This window comes from Corapipo altera, unplaced genomic scaffold (genome assembly GCF_003945725.1).
Source record: "Corapipo altera isolate COAL_440 unplaced genomic scaffold, ASM394572v1 113, whole genome shotgun sequence".
Taxonomy (NCBI): Eukaryota; Metazoa; Chordata; class Aves; order Passeriformes; family Pipridae; genus Corapipo; species Corapipo altera.
The window spans coordinates 942250-962618 of NW_020884895.1; the positions used below are offsets into that span (position 1 = coordinate 942250).

At 47.1% G+C, this 20369-nt stretch overlaps 1 protein-coding gene across 1 annotated transcript in view; it reads left to right on the plus strand.

Annotated features, from left to right (window-relative positions):
* The first annotated feature begins 1095 nt into the window (after window positions 1-1095).
* P3H2 (prolyl 3-hydroxylase 2) overlaps window positions 1096-20369 on the plus strand; it is a 69162-nt gene continuing 49888 nt past the window's right edge. The window contains exon 1 of the mRNA XM_027647594.1: window positions 1096-1943. Within this exon, the coding sequence (XP_027503395.1) occupies window positions 1491-1943 (453 nt within the window). The 5' untranslated portion in view covers window positions 1096-1490. The remainder of the gene's footprint in view (window positions 1944-20369) is intronic.

The window sequence follows — 20369 nt, forward strand, 5'->3', positions numbered from 1 at the left end:
CCTGGACACAGCAGTATAAACAAAACAGAATTTGATCAAAGTCACTAGAGCAGCAGAGGAGAATGCACAGCATGACCGTGAGGAACATCTGGCTTGATGCACTAACAAAATCTGGACCAAATGGACTTCAAGCATCTCCCATTTGCAGATATTTTAGTCTAGGAGAAGACAGCCAACATGTATGGAGATATTCCTGAAATGTCTGAAATAAGTAAGGCCACAGTGTCTTGTACTGAGTACAGTTCTGCACACATAGATTTTGGAGTACTCAAGTCCAGAACAGCCTACAGTAAAGCATCTAGTGGGATCCAGGATTTGGCCATTCCCTCTCAGAAATAGCTGATTTCAGCCAAATTAACTGTGTTAACATGAAAAACTTCTTGCTGACAGGTGTTCAGTACTAAGATTATTTAAAATGCCAACTAAGATACCTTTTTTCATGTGTCACTAAACCGTACTGCCAAATGTCTCGTCACAAGAATGTCTTAAAATTCATGCAAAAAAATGAGTAACATTTTTGGCAGGGCAGGGCATTGCAGCATTGGAAGAGAGAAATTTTGGAGGAATCGAGACAAACACACAGCTGGGAGCTGAAAAGGCTTCACCAGCCACTCACTGTGCCCATCCCAGATGATTTATTTGCGGAATTCCCAAAGGCGGGAGGCTGCCGGGGCAAGAATGGCGAGGGGGGGGTGGAGAACCCAGCGGAAAACGGCTCCAAGCAACAGCCTCGCAGGGACACAAAACCAAGCATCCTTCGAACGAGGACGCCAGGAGGGAGGCAGGAGGACGTGTGAAGCACGGCAGGGAGAAGAGGGAGGAAAGGCTACTGCTACCACTGACATCACCCCACGGAGGTTTCCATTTCCCGATGTCATTTACCAATCCCCGCAGCCGCCGGGGCGAGCGGCGGAGCGGGGATGCTCCGAGCGGCCCCGGCAGCCTGTCGCGCCCCCTCCGCGCCCCCAGCTCGCTGCGGGGGGGGCCGGGGCCGGGGCGGCGGCGCGGGCGGGGCGGGCCGGCGGCGCGGGGCCCTTTAAGAGGTGCCGGCGGCGCGGGAGGGCGGCACAGGGCCGGGCGTGCAGGGAGCCACGGGCCCGGTACGGGCAGAGCCACCGCCGAACCCCGCGCACCGGCCCCGGAGCCCGCTGAGCCCAGAGCCGCTGCACCGCGCCCGCCTCCCGCGGACGGACCCCCGAGTCCCGCTACACCGAAATCCATCGCGCGGACCGCACCACACAGAGATCCACTGCTCGGATCCGCGGACCCCACCGGGCGGACTCCACCGCGCGGACCCCCGCATTCCACTACGCCGACAACCACTGCACGGACCCTACTACACAGAGATTCCCCAAACCCCACTACAGAGAGATCCCCAGACCCCGCCAGACGGACGGACTCCACCGCGCGGACCCTCCAGCAGCCCCGCCTGCGAACCGCATCGCCCCGAGCCCGGGCGCACGGTGCCCGGAGCCGCCGGTGCGGTGGGCATGGCCCCCGGGGGGAGCCGGCCCTGGGGGTCCCTGCTGCCGCTGCTGCTGCTGCCGCTGCTGCCGGCGGCGGGCGGCGGGTGCGCGGCGGAGGGCGGCCCGCTGGAGCCCTTCGATGCGCTGTACGCCAGCGGGGTGGAGGCGTACTACGGCGGGGACTTCGCGGGCGCGGCGCGGTGCCTGGAGCGGGCGCTGCGCAGCCGGCGGGAGCTGCGGGCGGCGAGGCTGCGGTGCCGGCGGTCGTGCCGCGGGCAGGTGCGGCTGGAGGCGCCGGGCCCGGGGGCCGGCGGGGACCTGCCCTTCTTCGGCTCGGTGCTGCGGCGGGCAGACTGCGTGCGGCGCTGCGAGGAGCCGCGGCTCGGAGCCGCCTCCCGACACCGCGCCGCCGAGGAGGTGCGCGCCGACTTCCAGCGCAGGGTGCCCTACAGCTACCTGCAGCGCGCCTACATCCAGGTAAGGCACCGCCCCGCCCCGTCCCTCCTCACCGCCCTCTCCAAAGGGTTACCCGGGCTTCCATGCTCCCAAACGTCCCACGTGTGCCCCCTCTTGCATCTCTCTCAAGCCACCCAGGTATGGTCCCCCCGCAGCGTTCTCACTGGTGTGTGCGGTCAGTGGTCGCGGCCAGTTCCCGAGACACAGCATCCTGGATGACAACGTGGACTCTGTCCAGCTTTGGCTTTCTTGTACTTTTCCTGTTTTGTGTTTGTTTGTTTGTTTTGGGCTGGTTTGTTTGTTTTTGGGAAGGATGTTTTTGTTTGTCTTTTAGTATAACATAGTGTATTCTGAAAATGATCTGCCTTCAGTTTGCAGAGAAGAGCCCCCAGAAACTCTTTAGTAACCCTCCAATGCCCTCTGCCCCAGAAGTGCTTCCCTTTCAGGCATATTGAACTGATGCTGTGTTTGAGGAGCTGGGACTGTACGTGAGGCTGGGAGGTATATAACCTCCTGGAATCTGATGTTCATTATCCTCGATGTGATGTGAAATACTTTGTGTAACACTATGCAGTCAGTAGTTTGTAGCCACTGACATCCTGAGTATCATCCTCTTATCCCAGTAACTTCTGCCTTATAGCTGCTACTTTCCCTGAGAAAAATGATGTTATTCTTTAAACTTCTTTGCCAAAAAGAAGGAAAAAAAATAAAAATAATAAAAAAAAGCAAACCCCCACCAACCCACACTAGGATAGTTAATGGTATTTTTATTATTCATTCAAGATTTGTGCTCTGTCAAGCCAGCTACCTGTACTAAGTCTTCCTGTTCATGACTAGTAAGGACAGAAATTGTGGGAATTTTGTTTCATGCCAAGCTGAATGTTTAAAGCATTTCTGGAACATCTCCCTCTGGATTTCTGCTTTATTTGAGTACATCCATAGCCTTTTAGTTGCTATAGGCAATCTAACACATGAAGACCTGCACAGTGGAGCACAAGAGGGGTGATTCTGCTGAAATCCATTTCCATTTGGAGAGGCAAACATGTGTCCAAGTCAGTGCAAGTGCTTGTGGTGCAGTGCCTACACAGCAACACATCAAGGAGGCAAATCATCAGCTATTGCATTCTGAAACCTTTTGGAAATTCATAGCTACATTGCTTTTTCTGTACTTCCTTTTCTGACGTTGCCTTAAGGTCAATTTTGCATCTCAAAGACTAGAACTGCATTGGCTTAAACTCTAGTGTTCACGTGCTGCATAGAGTTCCTGAAAGAAATCCTAGGAGTGAACTGGAACTGTATCTTGGCTTGTGTGCAATGCCAGTGAAGCTGACAGAATTCTCCTGCAGTCCTTACCATGAAAGATGCTCTATGTAATGTCAGCATCCATGGGAAGTGACACTAAATTTGTCATGCTAAAAAATTAAGTGATTTCTTATCTTGATTTCAAAACCTTTTCCTGACTCACTGATGTCAAACTCATTGAAAAGCTTTCCTCTGAATTAGGGAATAGGGTTTTTGTCTCCCACTTCAGTAAAACTGATTTACCAAACCCCAGTGGATTTTGGAGTGTGGGGTGTTCTTGCATTAGAGTTTATGCATTTATGCTCTTATGCTGAGAGTATTTTCCTCAATAACTGAGGTTATTTTCCTCATTTAAGATTGCATTCTAAGCTTATCAAAGCAATGTGTTGAAAGCAGCCCTTTAAAAATTTATTTTATGTGTGACTCAATTTGCTTTTGCAACATCTGGAGACTTCCATAGGTACGCTAACACTGATTTTGCTGCTCTCTGATGGAGTAGTGGATGTTCTTGTTCTCTGCATGGCTGTCCAGGTGTCAAGCACTGTAGCCAAGGGAAGGTACTTTTTGACTAGACCTGTTCACGTTTTTAGTACCTTTTTCTTTAACCCTTTCTGACGCTCTTGGGTTTTTTAAGCAACACTCCAATCAACTTTGTTCCACAGGGCAACCCCCAGTGATTTGTCCACATCCTCACCTTGCTGCTACCTGTACCTGAGCTCTGCTCTCAGGATTGTGCTTTTGCTCTGGCTCAGCAAGTCTGTGCACAGAAGAAAATGCCCCACATCGGATTTGCCTGCACTTGCACAAAACACGAGGTCTAACGTCTAGCCCTTACATATACTCAGATGTGAACCATACCCTTGTGCCAAGGCTGAGTGCCAAGGCTTTGGCATGTTCCCTGAGGGTTGGGATGCACCGGCTCCACACCCTCTGGGTAGACCTTGGCTGCAGCATCTGCTTGGGATTTTGTCTGAGAAGGGGAGCTGCAAAGCAGGGCTTGTGCACAATCCCCCTGCCTTGCTGTGGGTGTGTTGGCAGGCTGCAGAGCTCCAGGGGTGGCCATTTGACCCTCGTGTTTTGCTCCTTGAAACCAAAAAGAAAATGGGATGAGGTTAAACACTGTGCTGCATGTTCTGTCCAGCTCCTCCCCAGGCTTCGTGGGGAGGCCGGGATGCCAGGCACTTGCGCAAGGTGCTGGACGGATGGCAGGGTTTGGTGCCATTTGTGGTTTGAGAGAAGAGGAACAGCCTGGCATGTGCTTCCCACCTCCCACTCCCACAGACCTCATGCTTGTTTGTTTCTCAGGAGGGGAGAAACACATCCCTTCAGGAGGGAGTGACAGAGCAAGGAAAAGATGAAAAAAATCGAAGGGTTTGGCTCTTTTGCAGTGCTTTGAAAAACTGTGCTGAATATACATGAACTAATCCTTGCAACACTCCTGTGGGGTAGGAAAAGCAAAGGCTTTGAGCCCTGCTGGACAGATGCACAGGCCAAACAATGGCCATCACTGCGTGTGCCTCAGCTGTTTTGGGAGCAGGCTTGGGGCTCCCACTGCCTCTGGTCTCTCACTGCGGAGCAAGCGCCAGTACAGTCTTGCCCAATTGTGATGATGTGAATGAGACTCTGCAGTGAATTGGTGGAAAACTGGTGCTAGAATTGGAAGGTTTTGACTTTTTTTGCTGCTTTTTTGGAACTTTTTTTACTGGACTGTGGCAGCAGCTGGGCTGGGCTGCACTGCTTCTGCTGCTGAGCAGATGCTCAAGATACTCCTGCACAGAGCACTGTAAAGGGGCAGGGAGGTGATGATGTCTTTAGGTGAAATACCCCTGGTATCCTGTAAGAACATGTTCCATCAGCCTCTAAATCCATGTCATCCTATCCGTTCTCTAAATTTATCTTTTTCTCTGTACTTTTCTGAAATAGAAACAGTGGTCTTCTGAAGACGACTTTTCTGTTTCACAGATGTGATCTGTGTGTTTTTGGTGACTCTAGCATGATGTGAGGGGAGACTGTGGTGGACTGCAGGAATGGGACAGTTTGAGGATTCAGCTGGAGGTTTCTATAAGCTTCAGGCTCAGGCCTCTGAGGTTGACTGCACACTCTACAGAGACTGTAGACAAATTGCATTGAACAAGCAGCCCAAGTCCAAATATGCTTGCAGATCTTCTTTGCAGCTTCTGAATGTGCATTGTAAGTAGGAAGACTTGGATGGCTGATGCTTTCAGGTAATTGAGAAATTTACTGGGTACAGGTAGCTGAGGCAGTTAGGGTGGAATGGGTTTGAGAAGGTGTGAAACAGAGAAGGAAATGAGAACATGGGATTTAACTCTTGTAAAGCGTGTGGTGGGCTCTTGATCCCACAGAGGAAAGGTCCTTCAGTGGGTTTCTGCTGTCATGTCCGACAGGCAGGACAATTTGCCGTATGCTGGTGGCTCTCTGCTGTGTGCTGGCTGCTTGGTCTTTGTCATTAATAAAAATGTTTATGGGGGCAAAGAGATCCCCCCACACCCTCTAGGCTTGGCAGGTGAGTGGGGGGGGATCTCTTTGCCCTCATAAACATTTTTATTAATCACATCCTTCTTGCTTTGCTGCTTTAGTCATCTTGTTTCTGTTAAAACCTAGCCTGAAGGCCATGATGTTCCTAACCTTCCTTTTTGGAGTTTTTCTAGCTCTGGGAGTGAGTGGAGGGTGGAAGAAATGTACGCAGTGTACACTGTGACAGCATTTGCTGCTGTGAGCTGCTGACTCAGTAGCCGTGTTGGAGCTTGCTGTGGATGGTCTGCCATGAACCCTGTGACAGAGCATTACTTCCAGTCTCTGGTCTAGCTCCTGCAAGTCAGCTTGGTCCAAAAATAACAAGCAACTTGGAAAAGTTGATCACTGTATCAACTGCAAACACGTGTCTTGTGGCTCTTCTACCCTACTAGCCCTTTCCTTGAGGTCTCTTTCCTTTGTCTCATCCTATTCCCAGCCACAGAATTCCCTGACCTCTTTGCTGGGTTGCTGTAGTCCATTTTAATTTTCTTCTTTGTATATTGATGTGCTGTTACTGAGCACTTCCTCCCATTTTGTAAATACTGCCTTGCAATGGTCTTGTCTTCCCACTTGCCTGCATGCCCCGTTGCACATCAGTGAAGCATGGCAGGAATTGTATGTATGTAGGCTGTAACCACCAGCCTTGGATCTAGATGAGAAAAAACCTTTTAGTCTGTGCTTGGGTTTAAAACAATAAATAAAACAAGTCCCCAGCATGTCAGACATTGCTCCTCTCTTAGTAATGTCAGACTGTAGGTGGAGCAAAAGGGGCAAGAGTCTGACTATATCTGGTTTATTCAGTCTTTGGCTTGAATTCCCCCCCTTGTCGTATCTGAGATGTTCTTCAGTTCTGTTATCATCATGATTTCACGCATTGCAAGCATAAAACAATAATGTTTAGGTTTTCCATGTTGTAGGAGAGGCAGTTTATTTGTTCTTTAAAGCTGTTTCTTTTCTAAAGAAAGGTCTTGTCTGGGGAGAACTTTCACTTTTATCTTCTCTGCCGGGTCTTTCACACTGCAGCTGATGGGGCACTGCTGGGAGCATGTCCTTGGGTCACACTGTGCTGTCCTGCCACCCACACCGCCAAGATTTCTGAAATGCAACACAGACACAATAATGGCTTGATAAAAGACCATAGGAGAGAAACGAAAGAAATAGAGTGGGAGCCCAAACGTCAGAAACCCCTGTGGTATAGATCATTGCCTTACTCCAGTTCTGTCTTTGAAAACTCCCTATTTATGAGAATCCAAGCCCAAGGGAGGAGACTTCTGTATGTAAACCTGGGCCTCTAACCATTCCAGACTGATCCTTCTGTCCTCTGCCAGTGCTCACATAAGTCTCACCACCATCCCCACTTTGGTGTCTGAGCAGCTGTAGCAGCCCTTGGGATGGTTGTTAAGACACCTCCATCAAATTCTTTCCACCTCAAGTAACTACTCACTGCTGCCCATCTCTGTGCTGTTTCACAGGGCCAGAGTCCTTTATCTCTATGACACGTCTCAATAGCCTGCCTAATGATTGTGGAGTAACTCTGGATTCACACCAATGTAGTTGCTTAGGGAATTTGGTTTGTTTCACTCAAGGACTGATATTTTCCATGAACGTTTTGTTCAGTTTTCCTTCATGCCATAATAATGCAGGGACTTAAGCAGATAATAGGGTTCTGTCCTGGGGTGAGCCACAGCCTTTGGGGGAAATGTGGTGGTTTCACTTGCAGCATCTCATTGGTAATGGCACAGGAAAATGTGTAAAACCTCTTATTTTTTAAAAGTCTTTCTTAAAGTCTCTAAAAGGGGAGCAGCCTACTGAGGCTGTTTCTCACCAAAGCCACAGCACCTGTCCTGCAAGGTCTGCCCAGGAGTTGGTCTTGTTTTCGTAGGCCTTATATGACACATCCCAGACAAAGACCTATAGTAAAACAGTCAGACAATCATTATTATTTGTATTATCATCATTAGCGGTATTTATTTATCTTCAATCTTGAGAAGTAGTATTACTTGGATACTGGATAAATACATAGATCCCAGAATTAATCTCTTGGAACGTCTCTTTATTTAGATATTCCAAGAGAGCATTCTTAGTCCTCAGCAGAGGGTAAATGTTAGTGCTCAGAAAGTTAAAATTATGTAGACAAAAATAAACTCAGTTTATGGGAGGAAAACTCTGAGTCTTGATGGTTGGGTCAGTGTCCTGGGTTTAGAACAGGATATTTAGTCTTGCCCTAAACCCAGGATAGTGACCCTGTTCCTGTTGTTGCTGACCACTTCAAGTGAAATGTTTCTAAAATGTTTTGGGTTGAAAGTATTATCAGAGAGGGAAAGAGGTGACCCAGTGGTTCAATACTGCCGTTAGCAAATTCAGACTAGGCACAGGTTTTGGTTTTTTTCTTTTGATAGAACAAATCCAGAGCAAAACTAAGGTGTTTGCAGTTTGCCACATCATTTCAACTGATAGTAAATTAACACAGCTCTGCTCAATAAATCAGGACACAGTCAGTTAGTACAAACTTGTCCTAGGCCCACTAAGCTCATTTCATACAGCCCAGTAATCAGCCATTTGATAGCCAGGGCTACTTCCCGTGTCTTGCCAAATTCCTCTTTCTCACCTCATAGCTATGCAGTCATGCCAGGGCTTCAAAATACACTTGCAGCAGGTCCCAGACTGCAATAATTCTCAGTCTTTTGGAGAAAATAAGGTAGGCCTGGATTCCTCCTTATTTCTTGGCAATCCCTGATGATGTGGCTTCGATGATGGACGAGACAGGTGTGACTCATGTGGTTTCAGTGGATCTTTTGAGACCTTAATCTAAAGGCCTCCCAGTGCATGAGCTAAGTTATATCTCAACCGGAGCAAAACTGGGCAGCAACAGTGCAGGAGAGCCCAGACTCCTGCTGCTGGGCTGTAACCTGGGAACCTGCCCCTTCCCTGTTCCTTTATCTCCTTAGTTTCTTGTGGTTTTTGCACCTTCTTCTGCTGGCTGCTCCTTGGTGTGCTGGGATGTGTTAAATGACTTTTTGTGCTGCCTGTTAAATCTCATCCATACGTCATAGCGAGCTCTGCTCTGGCTTCTGCGGAGTCCTTTTGTTGTCCTTGGCCTCAGGAATAACTAACGGCAGCCGATAATGAACTGCATGTGAATGAGCAATGCAATTTAGCCCTGCTAAGCAAACTTATGCCCAGTACTCTCTAGTTGTGCCTGAGGTTTCAACAAGGATTATTCCAATTTCCTTGTACAACTGGTGATTTCATTGTGGATGGCGTGGGCAGTAATGAGACACCATCATGTCAGTAGCTGAGCCGACTCCTGCCAACCTCCTGAGCTTTGCTGGAGCCTTGCTAGCAGGACTCTGGGCTCAAAGCAGTGCTGGATGTCTGGAGCAAGGAATTGAGGGGTTATTTATCTTATTTTTTTTTTCCTTTGGAGGTGGTATGAATTAGTCATTGTGATTGGGTTCGTTCCCAAGGAGTAGGAACCCCTGTACTCTGCACATGGCATGTTTCCATGTGTGTAGTCTGGACTGAGGCCAGGCTGAGTTTGGATAAATCGATGTGAACCCGGAGTGACCCAGCTGAGGGCTGTGGAGTTTCTCTGCCTTAACACTGGGGAAACTGAGATCAGGACTTGGCCTATGCTTTTTAACAGTAATGGATGGCAGGAAGGAGGGTGCGAAAGTTCCCTGGATGCTTTTGTTTCCAACCAATGTATCAGCAATAAGGTATTGACATTTTTATTTCTTGGCCATGAGCTGGTGATTACTAATGAAGGCAGGGGGTCTGCCTGTGGGTGGGTTCAGGCAGCGAAGAGCTGTTCCTCATCAGTCTGTACCTCCCAACCAGTCCTTCTTTCCATGACAACTGGTCAGTTAAACAGACCCTCCAGGGCTGACGTCAAGGGTCAGGGATTTGGCCACCAAATAATTATAGCAACAAAAATAGCATCTTTTCCCCACCCCTTCCTTCCCACATGCTCCTGCTGAATCCCGACTCATAAATGTCCTTTTTTTTTTTTTTTCTTTTTTGGATGGAAAGCAAAGCCCACATGTATTAGCTGGAACATATGGCAGGGCTTGGCTGCAGCCCATCAGTTGTGAAGGCCAAATACTCACTTGTAGCTTCTTGTTCACTAAAAAAAAAAAAAAAGAGGAGAAAAACACGTTCTTTCAGGGTTGGATGAAAGGCTGGGTCTGTGCTAGTGCTGAGATGGGAAGCAGATAGGGTGTGGGACAGCACGCTGACAGTGCTGTCATGACGAGGAACATGTCCCCTCACAGTGCAGAGGTGACAGGCTGGCCACTGAGAGGTGGCCTGGTGGCAGTGGCCACCTCCCCCTGCTCTAATGCTGGTTCTCAGGTCAGGCAGAGTTTGCAGACAGGCTGCTCAGAAGGCCATCAGCACCACGGGCACAGAGAAGCCAGGAGGTTTTAAATGTGGGTTATCCAAGGGCACAAGAAAATTCTGTCTTTGTAGCACTAAAGGTTTTATCAAGGGTTGAGGGAACATTTGGGAGGTGGCAGAAAACTCCTGAAGGAGAAGAAAATGAAGGAACTTTGTCAGAAGTGGACTGTCTGCCCTACCAGAATATACCTCTGTCCCAGGAGGTTCACTCACACCAAGGCACTGACATCAGATCTGTGCAGTGAATGGTTTCCCTGAACAAGCTGAATGACAGGGGCTCCTGTGGGAGATGTATTCAGTGCCTGAAAATTGGGATTTAGGTCCAAAGCTAAGCTCATGTTTTTGCCTTTAAAAAAATCTTGTTTCCACTGTATAAGGTGTGGAGTGGTGGCCTTGATCTCACATCATGTCCCTGCAGAAGGATGAGCCTGAGACTATGCTGTATCCAGTCAGAGGTAGGAGCAGTTGAATCCAGAGAGCTTTCTGCCTGGAAAAAAAAAAAAAAAGGTAGGCAAATCTTGCCTCAGAGTACTGCAGGTAGGGCACTGCCTAAACCCACAGCTCTTTGAAGTCAGGGCTGAACTCCCAAGGGTGTGATGGGGAGATGTGTTGAAGTTCATAGCCCAGGGCTTTGGGTGCAACTTCCTTTGAAGATGGAGCCAGCAATATCCCTTCCCAAGAAAGATCAGTGTGGTACAGAGAGAAAGAGCTTGGAAAATATCTTTCAAAATATTTGCTGAAGGTGTTGCTGTGACTGCCCAAGGACTGAAGCAGTCTGTTGGTTCTCTTGCTTAGAAAGCTGTTTTCAAAGTAGTTTTTGCCAAGGCACTGCCTGTTCTAAGGCTTATATATATTCTGGGGCATCTGTGACCTGAGTTACTCTGTCTCTTTGGAAGCAGATGAGAAACTGCAAAGTTTCATTCAAATAGTATGAAAGGAAGAGAACTGACTTGTGGTATGTTGCACTGTTCTGCTGCTGGAAAACTCTTCCCCATCCAGGGCTGCCAGCCTCATCCAAAGGATCTGTGATTGAAAAAAATATTTTAGTGACAGGGAGGAAAATGTGTTGTGTTTTATCCCTATTTTCCTTACTTATGGAACTGTGTAATAGGTGGACTTTTTTATGGATTGGTATTCATAATGATTCACTGAACAAAAAAATTTTATTTTGTTCTTGAGAGTCTTTCTAGAGATAATCTTGGAGACGTAGATAAGTGATAAGGGACTGATCTTTTTAAAGGATTTTATTAAAACTCATTCTATTTTAAGGAAGTTAGAATTAGTTAAAACTCACTATTTTCAGAGATTTCACTTCACCTGTGTTCCTTTCAGGTGTGTAGCAAAGCATCCTATCTGCTGGGGCTGCTGATCTTTCTGTGTCACGGGGGCTGAGAACAAACAAGAGTTTTCTCACCTGTGGGCAGCACTGATCCTGGGGATGTGTTTGCAGGCTGTTAACCAAGAGTTGTGAGATGCACTGAGCTCCAGAGGTGGGTGAGGAAAGGCTGTTTGTTTAGAGGGACTCATGCTGCTTTGGGAAAGACTTTTATTGCATGGTGGTACAGAGTCCTGATCTCTGCTGCTGAGAGAGGAATTTGGGACAGGGTTTGCTGTAGCCTGAGTGCTCTTAATTACCCTGGTGCATTCAGCACACTGTGCCTAGGCACCTCAGGGTGCTGCTCTGACTATGGATTCCTACTGGGGACTGTTGGGGAAGCCAGTCACTACTATTCCTTTTACTTTAAGCATTAATGTCTTTTGCCAGAGGGTGGTTCCCCACATCCCTTGATTGGCAGTGTCGCTCCATTTTCTGTAATGTAAGTATTGCATCTTGGTGTCCAGATGCTGGTGGCTCTGCAGCTCCTCTGGAGTTGGCACTCCAGGGTGAGTCACAGACCTGCTGTCTCTGACTGCCCCTTTGGGTTTGTCTCTTCCTCCAGCCAGCTACCTTGGCTCACTAGGGTGTTGCTAATAAAACTTGGTTTCAGACTGGATCGTGCTACAAGGCAGGCAAATAGCAAACAAAACAGCAATGTGGCACTTTAGGAAGCAGCTTGTCCATTGCATGTACCTTCTCTACAGCCCAGGCTGGGCTGCAGGGGTCTGGTAGCTCACTGCAAGCATGTTCTGTGTTCTGTGAGGATTGAAAGGACATCCTCAGGCTCCCACCCCTCTTTTTGCCACAGAGCTCCTTCCCCAGGTAATGCCCATGTCTGGGCTGTAATCTCCAGCTGAGTTACAGCTGAAGCCTGGCTCGGACAGGCTTCATGCAACACTTTGGCCTGTGGGGAAGAGCTGAAGCTGTTGCACCCCTGTCTCCCATCAGCATGATCCTCACCCAGCCACCCTTCCTGCTGCTCGGGTTTGCTCTCCACCACCCAAACTGCCTGAATCTTTCTCACTGTAATCCGAGCATCCCTAGACCAGACTCACCACTGTATCATCATCATCATCATCATGGCTGGGCTTCACAGACCAAGATTTGGGAAAGGCTCTATCCACATTTCTTACAAGCACGCTGGTGGCTAATGAGGCCAATACGAGACAGACGTCTGATTGCAAAAGGCACAGCAGAAGGACTCCTTAGGTGGTATAAAGGGGCAGTTACTATACACAGTGCTTTAATGATGAATTAGAGTCTCATTTCTGTAGCCTCAGTGACTTGGGTGTAACTAAAGCACAACATAAGACATGAGTGCCTGTTTGGTCCCCAGTGCCCGGGCAGGTAGTTCAAGCCTGGATGATGGGAAGGCTGCAGTGTCAGGAGGCAGGCCTGCAAGGCAGTGGTTTGTAGAGGACAAGGCTTGTAGCTCCCTGATTGCCTGGGATGTGCAGGGCAGTTTCAGTTTTGGCAGCTGGACTCTCTAGTGTGGCAGCTGAAGGACTGGGAGTTGAACTATTCTGTGATTCTTTGAATGTTCCTGAACTCGGATCTGAGCTTAACAAAAGGGATTTTCGCATCTTGGGAGACTGATTCCAGCCTGAATTACTGTTTGGGTTGTTCAACAAAACAGTCCATGGAAAATTACTTTTGCACTGTAGCAGAAGGCTTCCCACAGTGGTGCTTTTAACTCCAAATCACTGTTATTTTAATCACTGTGCTTCTGTTTTCCAAATTTATTTTTGGATTCTTGCTGTGAAATCTGGCTAGATTATAGACTCCTATATAAACCATTTTTAGCCTCTAATGTTTTTTGAATCCAACCAGATAGAGAGACCTGAATAACCATTTGTCTGGACTTTTTCTTCGAAAGTTACAGCACTTAAAGCTGTCACTGAGTTGCCAGCAGTCAGTGTGCTCAGTTATCTTGCAAAACCCAGTGTAGAAACCATACTGTCCTTCATGATGCTTTTGAGAAGTATTGGATAGGCAAGGTTTGCATGGTTCAGGCTTATTATTTACATTCCTGTTCCTTTGCTGTTATTTTACATGCTGGATGTTACAGTTCAGCTCCTAAGTAGTGGAGCCGTGCTCAGAAAGGGTTCCAGGTCCCTGGGGATCTTCTGTGCTGAGCTTTGGAGTGGCTTTGGTCCTGAAGCCAGCCTGTGCTGAATAACACAGTCCTGCTAAGTAGGATTGGCAGTTGAGCTTTTGCATGCTTTAGATGTGTGTCACAGGCTCTTCTCAGGTGCAGATATGCATGGAGCTGGGGTGGTGAACAAGAAAACCCTCCTGGTGTTTGCCTGTGCTGCAAACCTGAGATGGGAGGGAGTGCTTAGGTATAAGAGCCAGCAAAGCTTGGCCCCCTGAGTGAGGGATTATTTCACTGGGGTAAGAATGTACTTTAGTCTAGAAAGGACTGTCTTTGGGAAGTGATCAGGTTTACTGTGCCGAGTGAAGCAGAGTGCTTGTGTAGCTATCAGTGCTTTGAAGTGCCATGGTACAGCTGGGTCAGTAGTGACTACTTTACTGTCCATCTTATTTAAGCTACTTAATGCCAACTTTGGATGTTATTTTCTGCTATGGAGGGAGAATAGGTAAGCTCAGACAGCTGAGAGCTCAACCATGTTTAATTTTGCAAAACGGCAGTAGATTTAGTATATACTCTCTCTTTTATGTGTCTGCAGGCTTTGTCCTCTGCTCTTATCTACAGTTAGTGATTTAGTAGTCCTCAGCACGGAGAACTAGATCTGCATTTGGTTAGCATTAGGAGTCATAGAGCAGCACTCAGCTATCTCTTGGTTCAGAGTCAGGATGCTGCTCACACAAGCAGAGGCTTTGTCCCGGCAGGGGCTGGTGACAGCAGAAGGATGTCAGTGCTGGGGAATTTCAGATAGAGATAAGTACCAAAGGCTGCTGAAAATAGCAGGGTTTGAAGCCTCCTGTGTTGCACACTTTGTTCTTGGTCCATGCCGAGGACAACGGCTCTGACTGCTGGACTGCGCTGTAAGTTGGTGATGGATTTAACAGTGTCCTCACAGGAGTCTGGTTTTGAGATCTGGTGATATTAGCAATAAAACTTGCAGTTTTATGCTGTGTAATGGCACAGCAGTATCTGTCCTTTAATCTGAAAGCGAGGTGGAGGTTATTGGATAAATGGAAGGGAGCATAACACAACTTATGCAGAAAGAAAAAGAGCTGAATTGGTACCTGTACTTCCAGTGGACGGACTTACATCTGTTCTAATGACTCATCTTGATGCCTGATGACTTACTAAAGCACAACTGCATTGTGCATTGAACCATGTATGTTGAATCCAGCATGCTGGGTTTGCATTCTGCACAGTGCTCAGATGTGACCTGGCAGACCTCATGCTTATGTACAGCAACTGCCTGATAGTCCCAACTGTGTTTTATTTGGGAGTGTGTGACCCGGACACCAGGAACAGTCCATGAGGCAGGACTGGCGCAGCTGGGTTTGCTCCAGCCCAGCAGTCCATTCCCTGATTTGCCCATCTGTGGAATGAGTTTGATGTGCAGTAATTACATACCAGGCACTCGGCATTGTAAGACATAACCGACATCACATGTTTGGAGAATGTCAGATGCGCTGCATGATGTCTGTGCACTGTGAGTGAGCTCCAAGGGGAACAGCACACATAAACAGTAGCAGATTAATTAAAGATGTCCTGTGCTGCAAAAAGCCAATTATGGAGCGGTTTGCTCAGAGTCAGTAGTGCTGCCTGGCTTATTAGCAGAGCATGAGCTAACTGTCCTCTCAGTGGAGATGGTCATACAGCAGTGTGAACTCTCACAACTGTCCTGTGTATGTATGAAAGAGGAGACGTGTCAGCCATGCAGGTCCAGGACAGGTCAGCTTCTGACATGACCCTTTGTTAAAGCTCCTTTGCAGGCAGCAGTGCAGTGTCTGTGTTCCAGCAGTGCAGGACTCCATACAGCAGATGTTTGCAGTCAGGTGTTCCTTACTACCTTTGTAGAGATCGTTTTGACTTTGAGACCTTCAGTATATTTTATTTCAGATGTTCTTCCCTGAGCTACTGCTGCTGCTGTTAAAAGGGCCCTCAAAACCTGATGATATCCCTGGAATCTGGGGAAAATTGAGCATCTCACATGAGTGGGAGTCCTAAATCATTGCTAGGCTGCAGTATAATGGTTTTCCTTGTTTTAGGCCTTAAAAGCCTGATAGGATCACTGTAGGAAATGTGACTCAAGGGTTTTCTTTGGAGTGCTTCCTGAGTTACAGACATTTTCTGGTTGGGACCTGGACTGAATCTGGAAAGCCAGCTGCCTTGTCCAGAGGCAACAGCTTTCATTTCACAGAGCAGGACACATCTGGCCAAGGATGAAGGGTCAAGTGGGGATCTTCAATGTCCTAAACACAATCCCATCCCTCTGTCACATCACCACCCCATGCCATAAATCCCATTCTATAGCACACCATAAATTTCCCTGGCAATCTGCTCTGCTCACCTCCTTATTTCTTTCTGCTGAACCTCATCAGCAAACCCCCTGAAATCAAAACAAGCTACTTACTGCAGGGAAAGTCAGACCCATCCTTACAGCCTAGCCAGCGACAGGGCTGAGCAGGGCTGACAGCTCATCCTGTCTCAGCTATGCTGCTTGAGGAGAGTCTCTGAGAGGGACTCTCCCTTTGCATCAAGACTTTATCTATTTTTCATATTGCTTTGCTTTAAGAGAAAAAAATCAGTCCTGGGAAAATAATTATTTCATCATCCGCTGAGATTTTTTTTTTTTTGAAAGTTGATATTCTGCCTAATTCCAAATCCATGAGGTGAACTGAAATTTCATCTCCGGAGCATGTTTCAGTTTGTCTTCCAGCCACGGGAGAGTCAAAAGAGAAGTGTAAGTGAGAGAAGAGTGGGGCAGGGAACAGAAACAGCAGAGGGATCAGGGGAAGCGAATCACAGCATCAGATGTGTTTGTTAGACTCCTGTGCCAAACTAGAGGAGGTCACAGGGATGCTGTCATGCTGCAGGGCACTTGCCTTTAGCAAGTTTTGAGGAGGATGAGTAGTAAAGGATTTGGTTTGTTTTGAAAGGGGGAACTTGCCCAAAGAAGGTTTTGAACTTCTTTCTGCAGAAAACTGAAGGAGGAGTTCGTGCTGGGACTGAAGCAGCCAGGCAGGCTCCACTGAGGCTGAAAAAGAGGGAGCTGATGGTAATATCTTGCAGGGTGTCAACCCTACACACAGCAAACAGCTGTTGTTTATGTCTCTCAACTTGTCACGTATCTTGTCTGTGTCATGGTTTTGAAGGCTGTATAGCTTTGCTTCCACCCCTAAAGCCTGTGTGCCACTGTCTGGCAAAGCCAGCGCTGTCACACAGGGGATTTGTTCTTTCCTTAGGAGGGACTCATCCTCCAGGCCACATGATCAGAGAGGCTCTCAGGTAGTGTGTGTCAGGTTTTCACATCACTGAAACATGCCCAAAATTGGCCTTTTTTTTTTTTTCTAGATCCCACTAAAAGATTTCATATTTACAATATAATTGGTCTACAGTAGCAAGCATAGACACATTTCTGAACTACAGTGACATAGATTGCTACAAAAGAAAATTCACAGTGGAGCTGATTGGTGTTTTGATGGGCCCCAGGTTAGCAATTGGGAGTGTCTTAGCCTGTCCATAAACACCTTTTCTACTACAAAGTAAGGATTTCCAGGAGCTTTTGGCCTCTGCTTTAGCAAAAGGGATACACTTACCTGGCACAGGATGGAGTACCCCAGACTGTGCTTTATCTGAGACATACATCTTTGTATCCAATTACACAAGTGTTAGTGCATTAAACTGCTGTGTGATATCTTCCACAGAGCTGTGCAGGGAGGCTTGTAAATTTGGAAGATCTTGGAGCTTGCTTGTGCCTACACACCCATGTGCACTCATGGGTGCAGAGCTTTAGGAATGAGTATAACAGTTGTATTCTTTGAATCCTTCATAGTTCCCCAATATAAGTAAACTTGGCAAAAACATGGCACCCTGAATTTGTAACTGTTTGCCTCTTTGTTCGCATTTGCTCATATTCCCAGAGGAATGAAGTCATTTATTTGATTTGCCTTGCTGCTTCACACTCCTGCTTATGAATGGCTGGGACAAGACTAGGAGTATGAATAGCCTAGCCACATGTGGTTTTGAAAGACGTGTTCACTTGCACATTAGTGTCCGAATAGAGTAGCTGGCTCTGAAATCCTATCAGTAAGGCTTTTGAGTAACTTAAAACCCTTCTCGTAGATGCTTAGAATTTCTTCCACTCTGACATTGTGTAAACCCCTGTGGAAGTTTCATTACCTCAGTAACCACAGAAAAGCAGCCAGCCTTTTCACTAAAACCTTCCCCACAAACGTTTGGATTCATTCCCCCACCCCCCTTTTTCCTTGAATGCAGAACACAGCTTATTCTAGTTTAAATACAGGGTAGAAGGCCAAGAACACATATGGATTTGGGTGGCATCGTGCTAAAGATGGAGCAGGAATGTGTCCTGTCCCCTGGCTATCTCTGTGCCACTCTGCACTAAATATGGAAGGTGACCTGTATAATTTTCAACATAAGTAGGATATTCAGTGCTTTCTTTAGAGTAGCTTATAGGAAAAACAGTCCCAAACAGCTGCTGTTTCATGGGCCGTTCTTGGTATTTTCCGTGCTTCAAATAACTCCAGAGCTGCTGCTTGTGCTCTGGTGAGACATTTTCCCACTTTCTCTCTAGAAGTTGTTACAGAGCCTTTTATATTGATTCAGTGATTCACCACTGGGTTAGCGGGGCATCGTGGTGTGGGCAGTCACAAGATTTCTCTGTTGCTTCTTGTCGTGGGTGCAGTATTCCTGTCAGAGGAATTTCAGCCCTCCCCACAATGGAACATGTCCTCCTCAGCACAAGCATCCCCTTCCCACATTCACTACCAAGTCGTGTCAAGGTTGCTTCCGACCTTGACTTCTCCTGCTACTGGTAGCATAGATCAGAAGAGTTATCCAGGAACAAAATATGTATTTTTTTCCAATTTTTCATCTCCTTTGGTTTCACCTCAGGAGACAATGACAGTGTATGCCACTGCTATGTAGAGAGTCTGAAATCTCTTGTTAAAAATTTCAGGCAAACCTCTGCCAGCAGCCACTACATGGAGCTACTGAGGACTTTTTCTTGCTAGGATTTTTTTTTTTTTTTTTGAGTGGCCTGACCCCAAACAACTGAAATCAATGGCAAACTGAACATCAAGTGAAAAGGTTTTTGATTTAAATCCCCCAAGCTCCCAGTTTAAATCAAGTCAAGTTCTTCTTGCTGACACTTGGAGAGGCAAAGGAAAGACCTTTTTAGACACCATGCAATGTGTTATATGTGTCTCCCCAGACACTCTCATTTCCAGTTTTTTTTATAGTCAGACACCTATAAAATTAAGGGATTATTTTCTTTGGCACAAGATCATGCCTCTTTTCAGAAGCATCCAGAGCTGTTCCAAATGCTGCAGTTACTACTACTGGGGGGATTGGTGCCAGGCAGCTGCTCCTCATTTTTGGGGAATTTAAGGAAAGTTCACAGTGCTTAGCTGATTTTTTTACGCTTATTAAAGCCTCTGTTTTCTCCCTCAGAGGTTCATTAATCACATTATTTTTTGCTTAAGCAATCAGGAAGAAATGATTGACATTATTTGCTTATATCAAATACAAAATTGTTGGAGCATGAAAAAGAGATGAGAAGGCTTCTCGGTCCTGAGGAAGGAAAGCTGTTACTTCTGGCTGTGCTGTGGGAGGTCCAAGGCAAGCAGTTTACCTTAGCTGAGCAAATAAGCACACAAAGCTCATCTAGCAGCTTTCCTCTTTCATCGTGGTTATGGCTCTCCCCCCACCCCCCCCCATGATTTTTTCGTGTGTAATCTGCTCAGAGCCAGTGTGCAGTCCTGCTCTGTGCTAGTGGATGGGATGCTCAGAGCCAGTAAGAGGCATACAGACTTCTGGAATTGATGGACTTTCATCTCAAGGAGCCTGAAGTGCTTGCACTGATGTGGTAAATGAATTACTGAGAGTAATAAGTACAAGCTCAGCAAGGTGAAAGGAGGAATGAGAGTGCCCTGCTCTTGGTTTGTGACTGTGGTCAGGATCTGTTGCGCATCAGACACTCACCACCCTGATAAGATGAAAAGATATGAAGGCGCTAGAAGTTTGTTCATGTGCTTTGCCACAGATCACACCATATTTTGTTAGACTGATTCAGTTCAGAAGGCTAAAAGACCCCAGTAAATTGCCTTCCATTAAAAAAACAAACCCAAAAGCAATGTATCCCAGAAGGGTGGAAAATGGACTGGCAGGGCTTCTCTCTGCCCTGCTACAGACAGCATGAGTCTCTACAATGACATGAAATCTATCCCTCTTTCTTAATTTTTAAATGAATTTCAGTGGTGTAAGTACAACTGTTTGAACTCCTGTGCAGGTGGGTTTGCTCTGTGCATTTTCATTGCAGATAACTGCAGCAGGAAGGAGGCTTCACCACACTCAGGGAAGGGGCTGAGCTGTAGGTGTTGGCAGGAGGACAAGAATTATCTCTTCATTAGTGAGCTATGGATGTTTGATCTACGCTTGTCAGGGGGCAGCAGGTGTGAATTGACACCTGCAATTCGTGTCCATCCCACGCCAGATCGTGTCAGGTTCACCACCTGGCAGTTTGCCACCCTGTGATTCTGCTTAGACCTAACCAAACCCCCAAGTGGGGTGTAAGGGGGAAACAACTCTTGATGCATAAGTACTCATGTATGAGACCAAGAGGCACACTCTTGGTCTGTCCTTAATGTTTCCAAGACAGAGGTTTGCC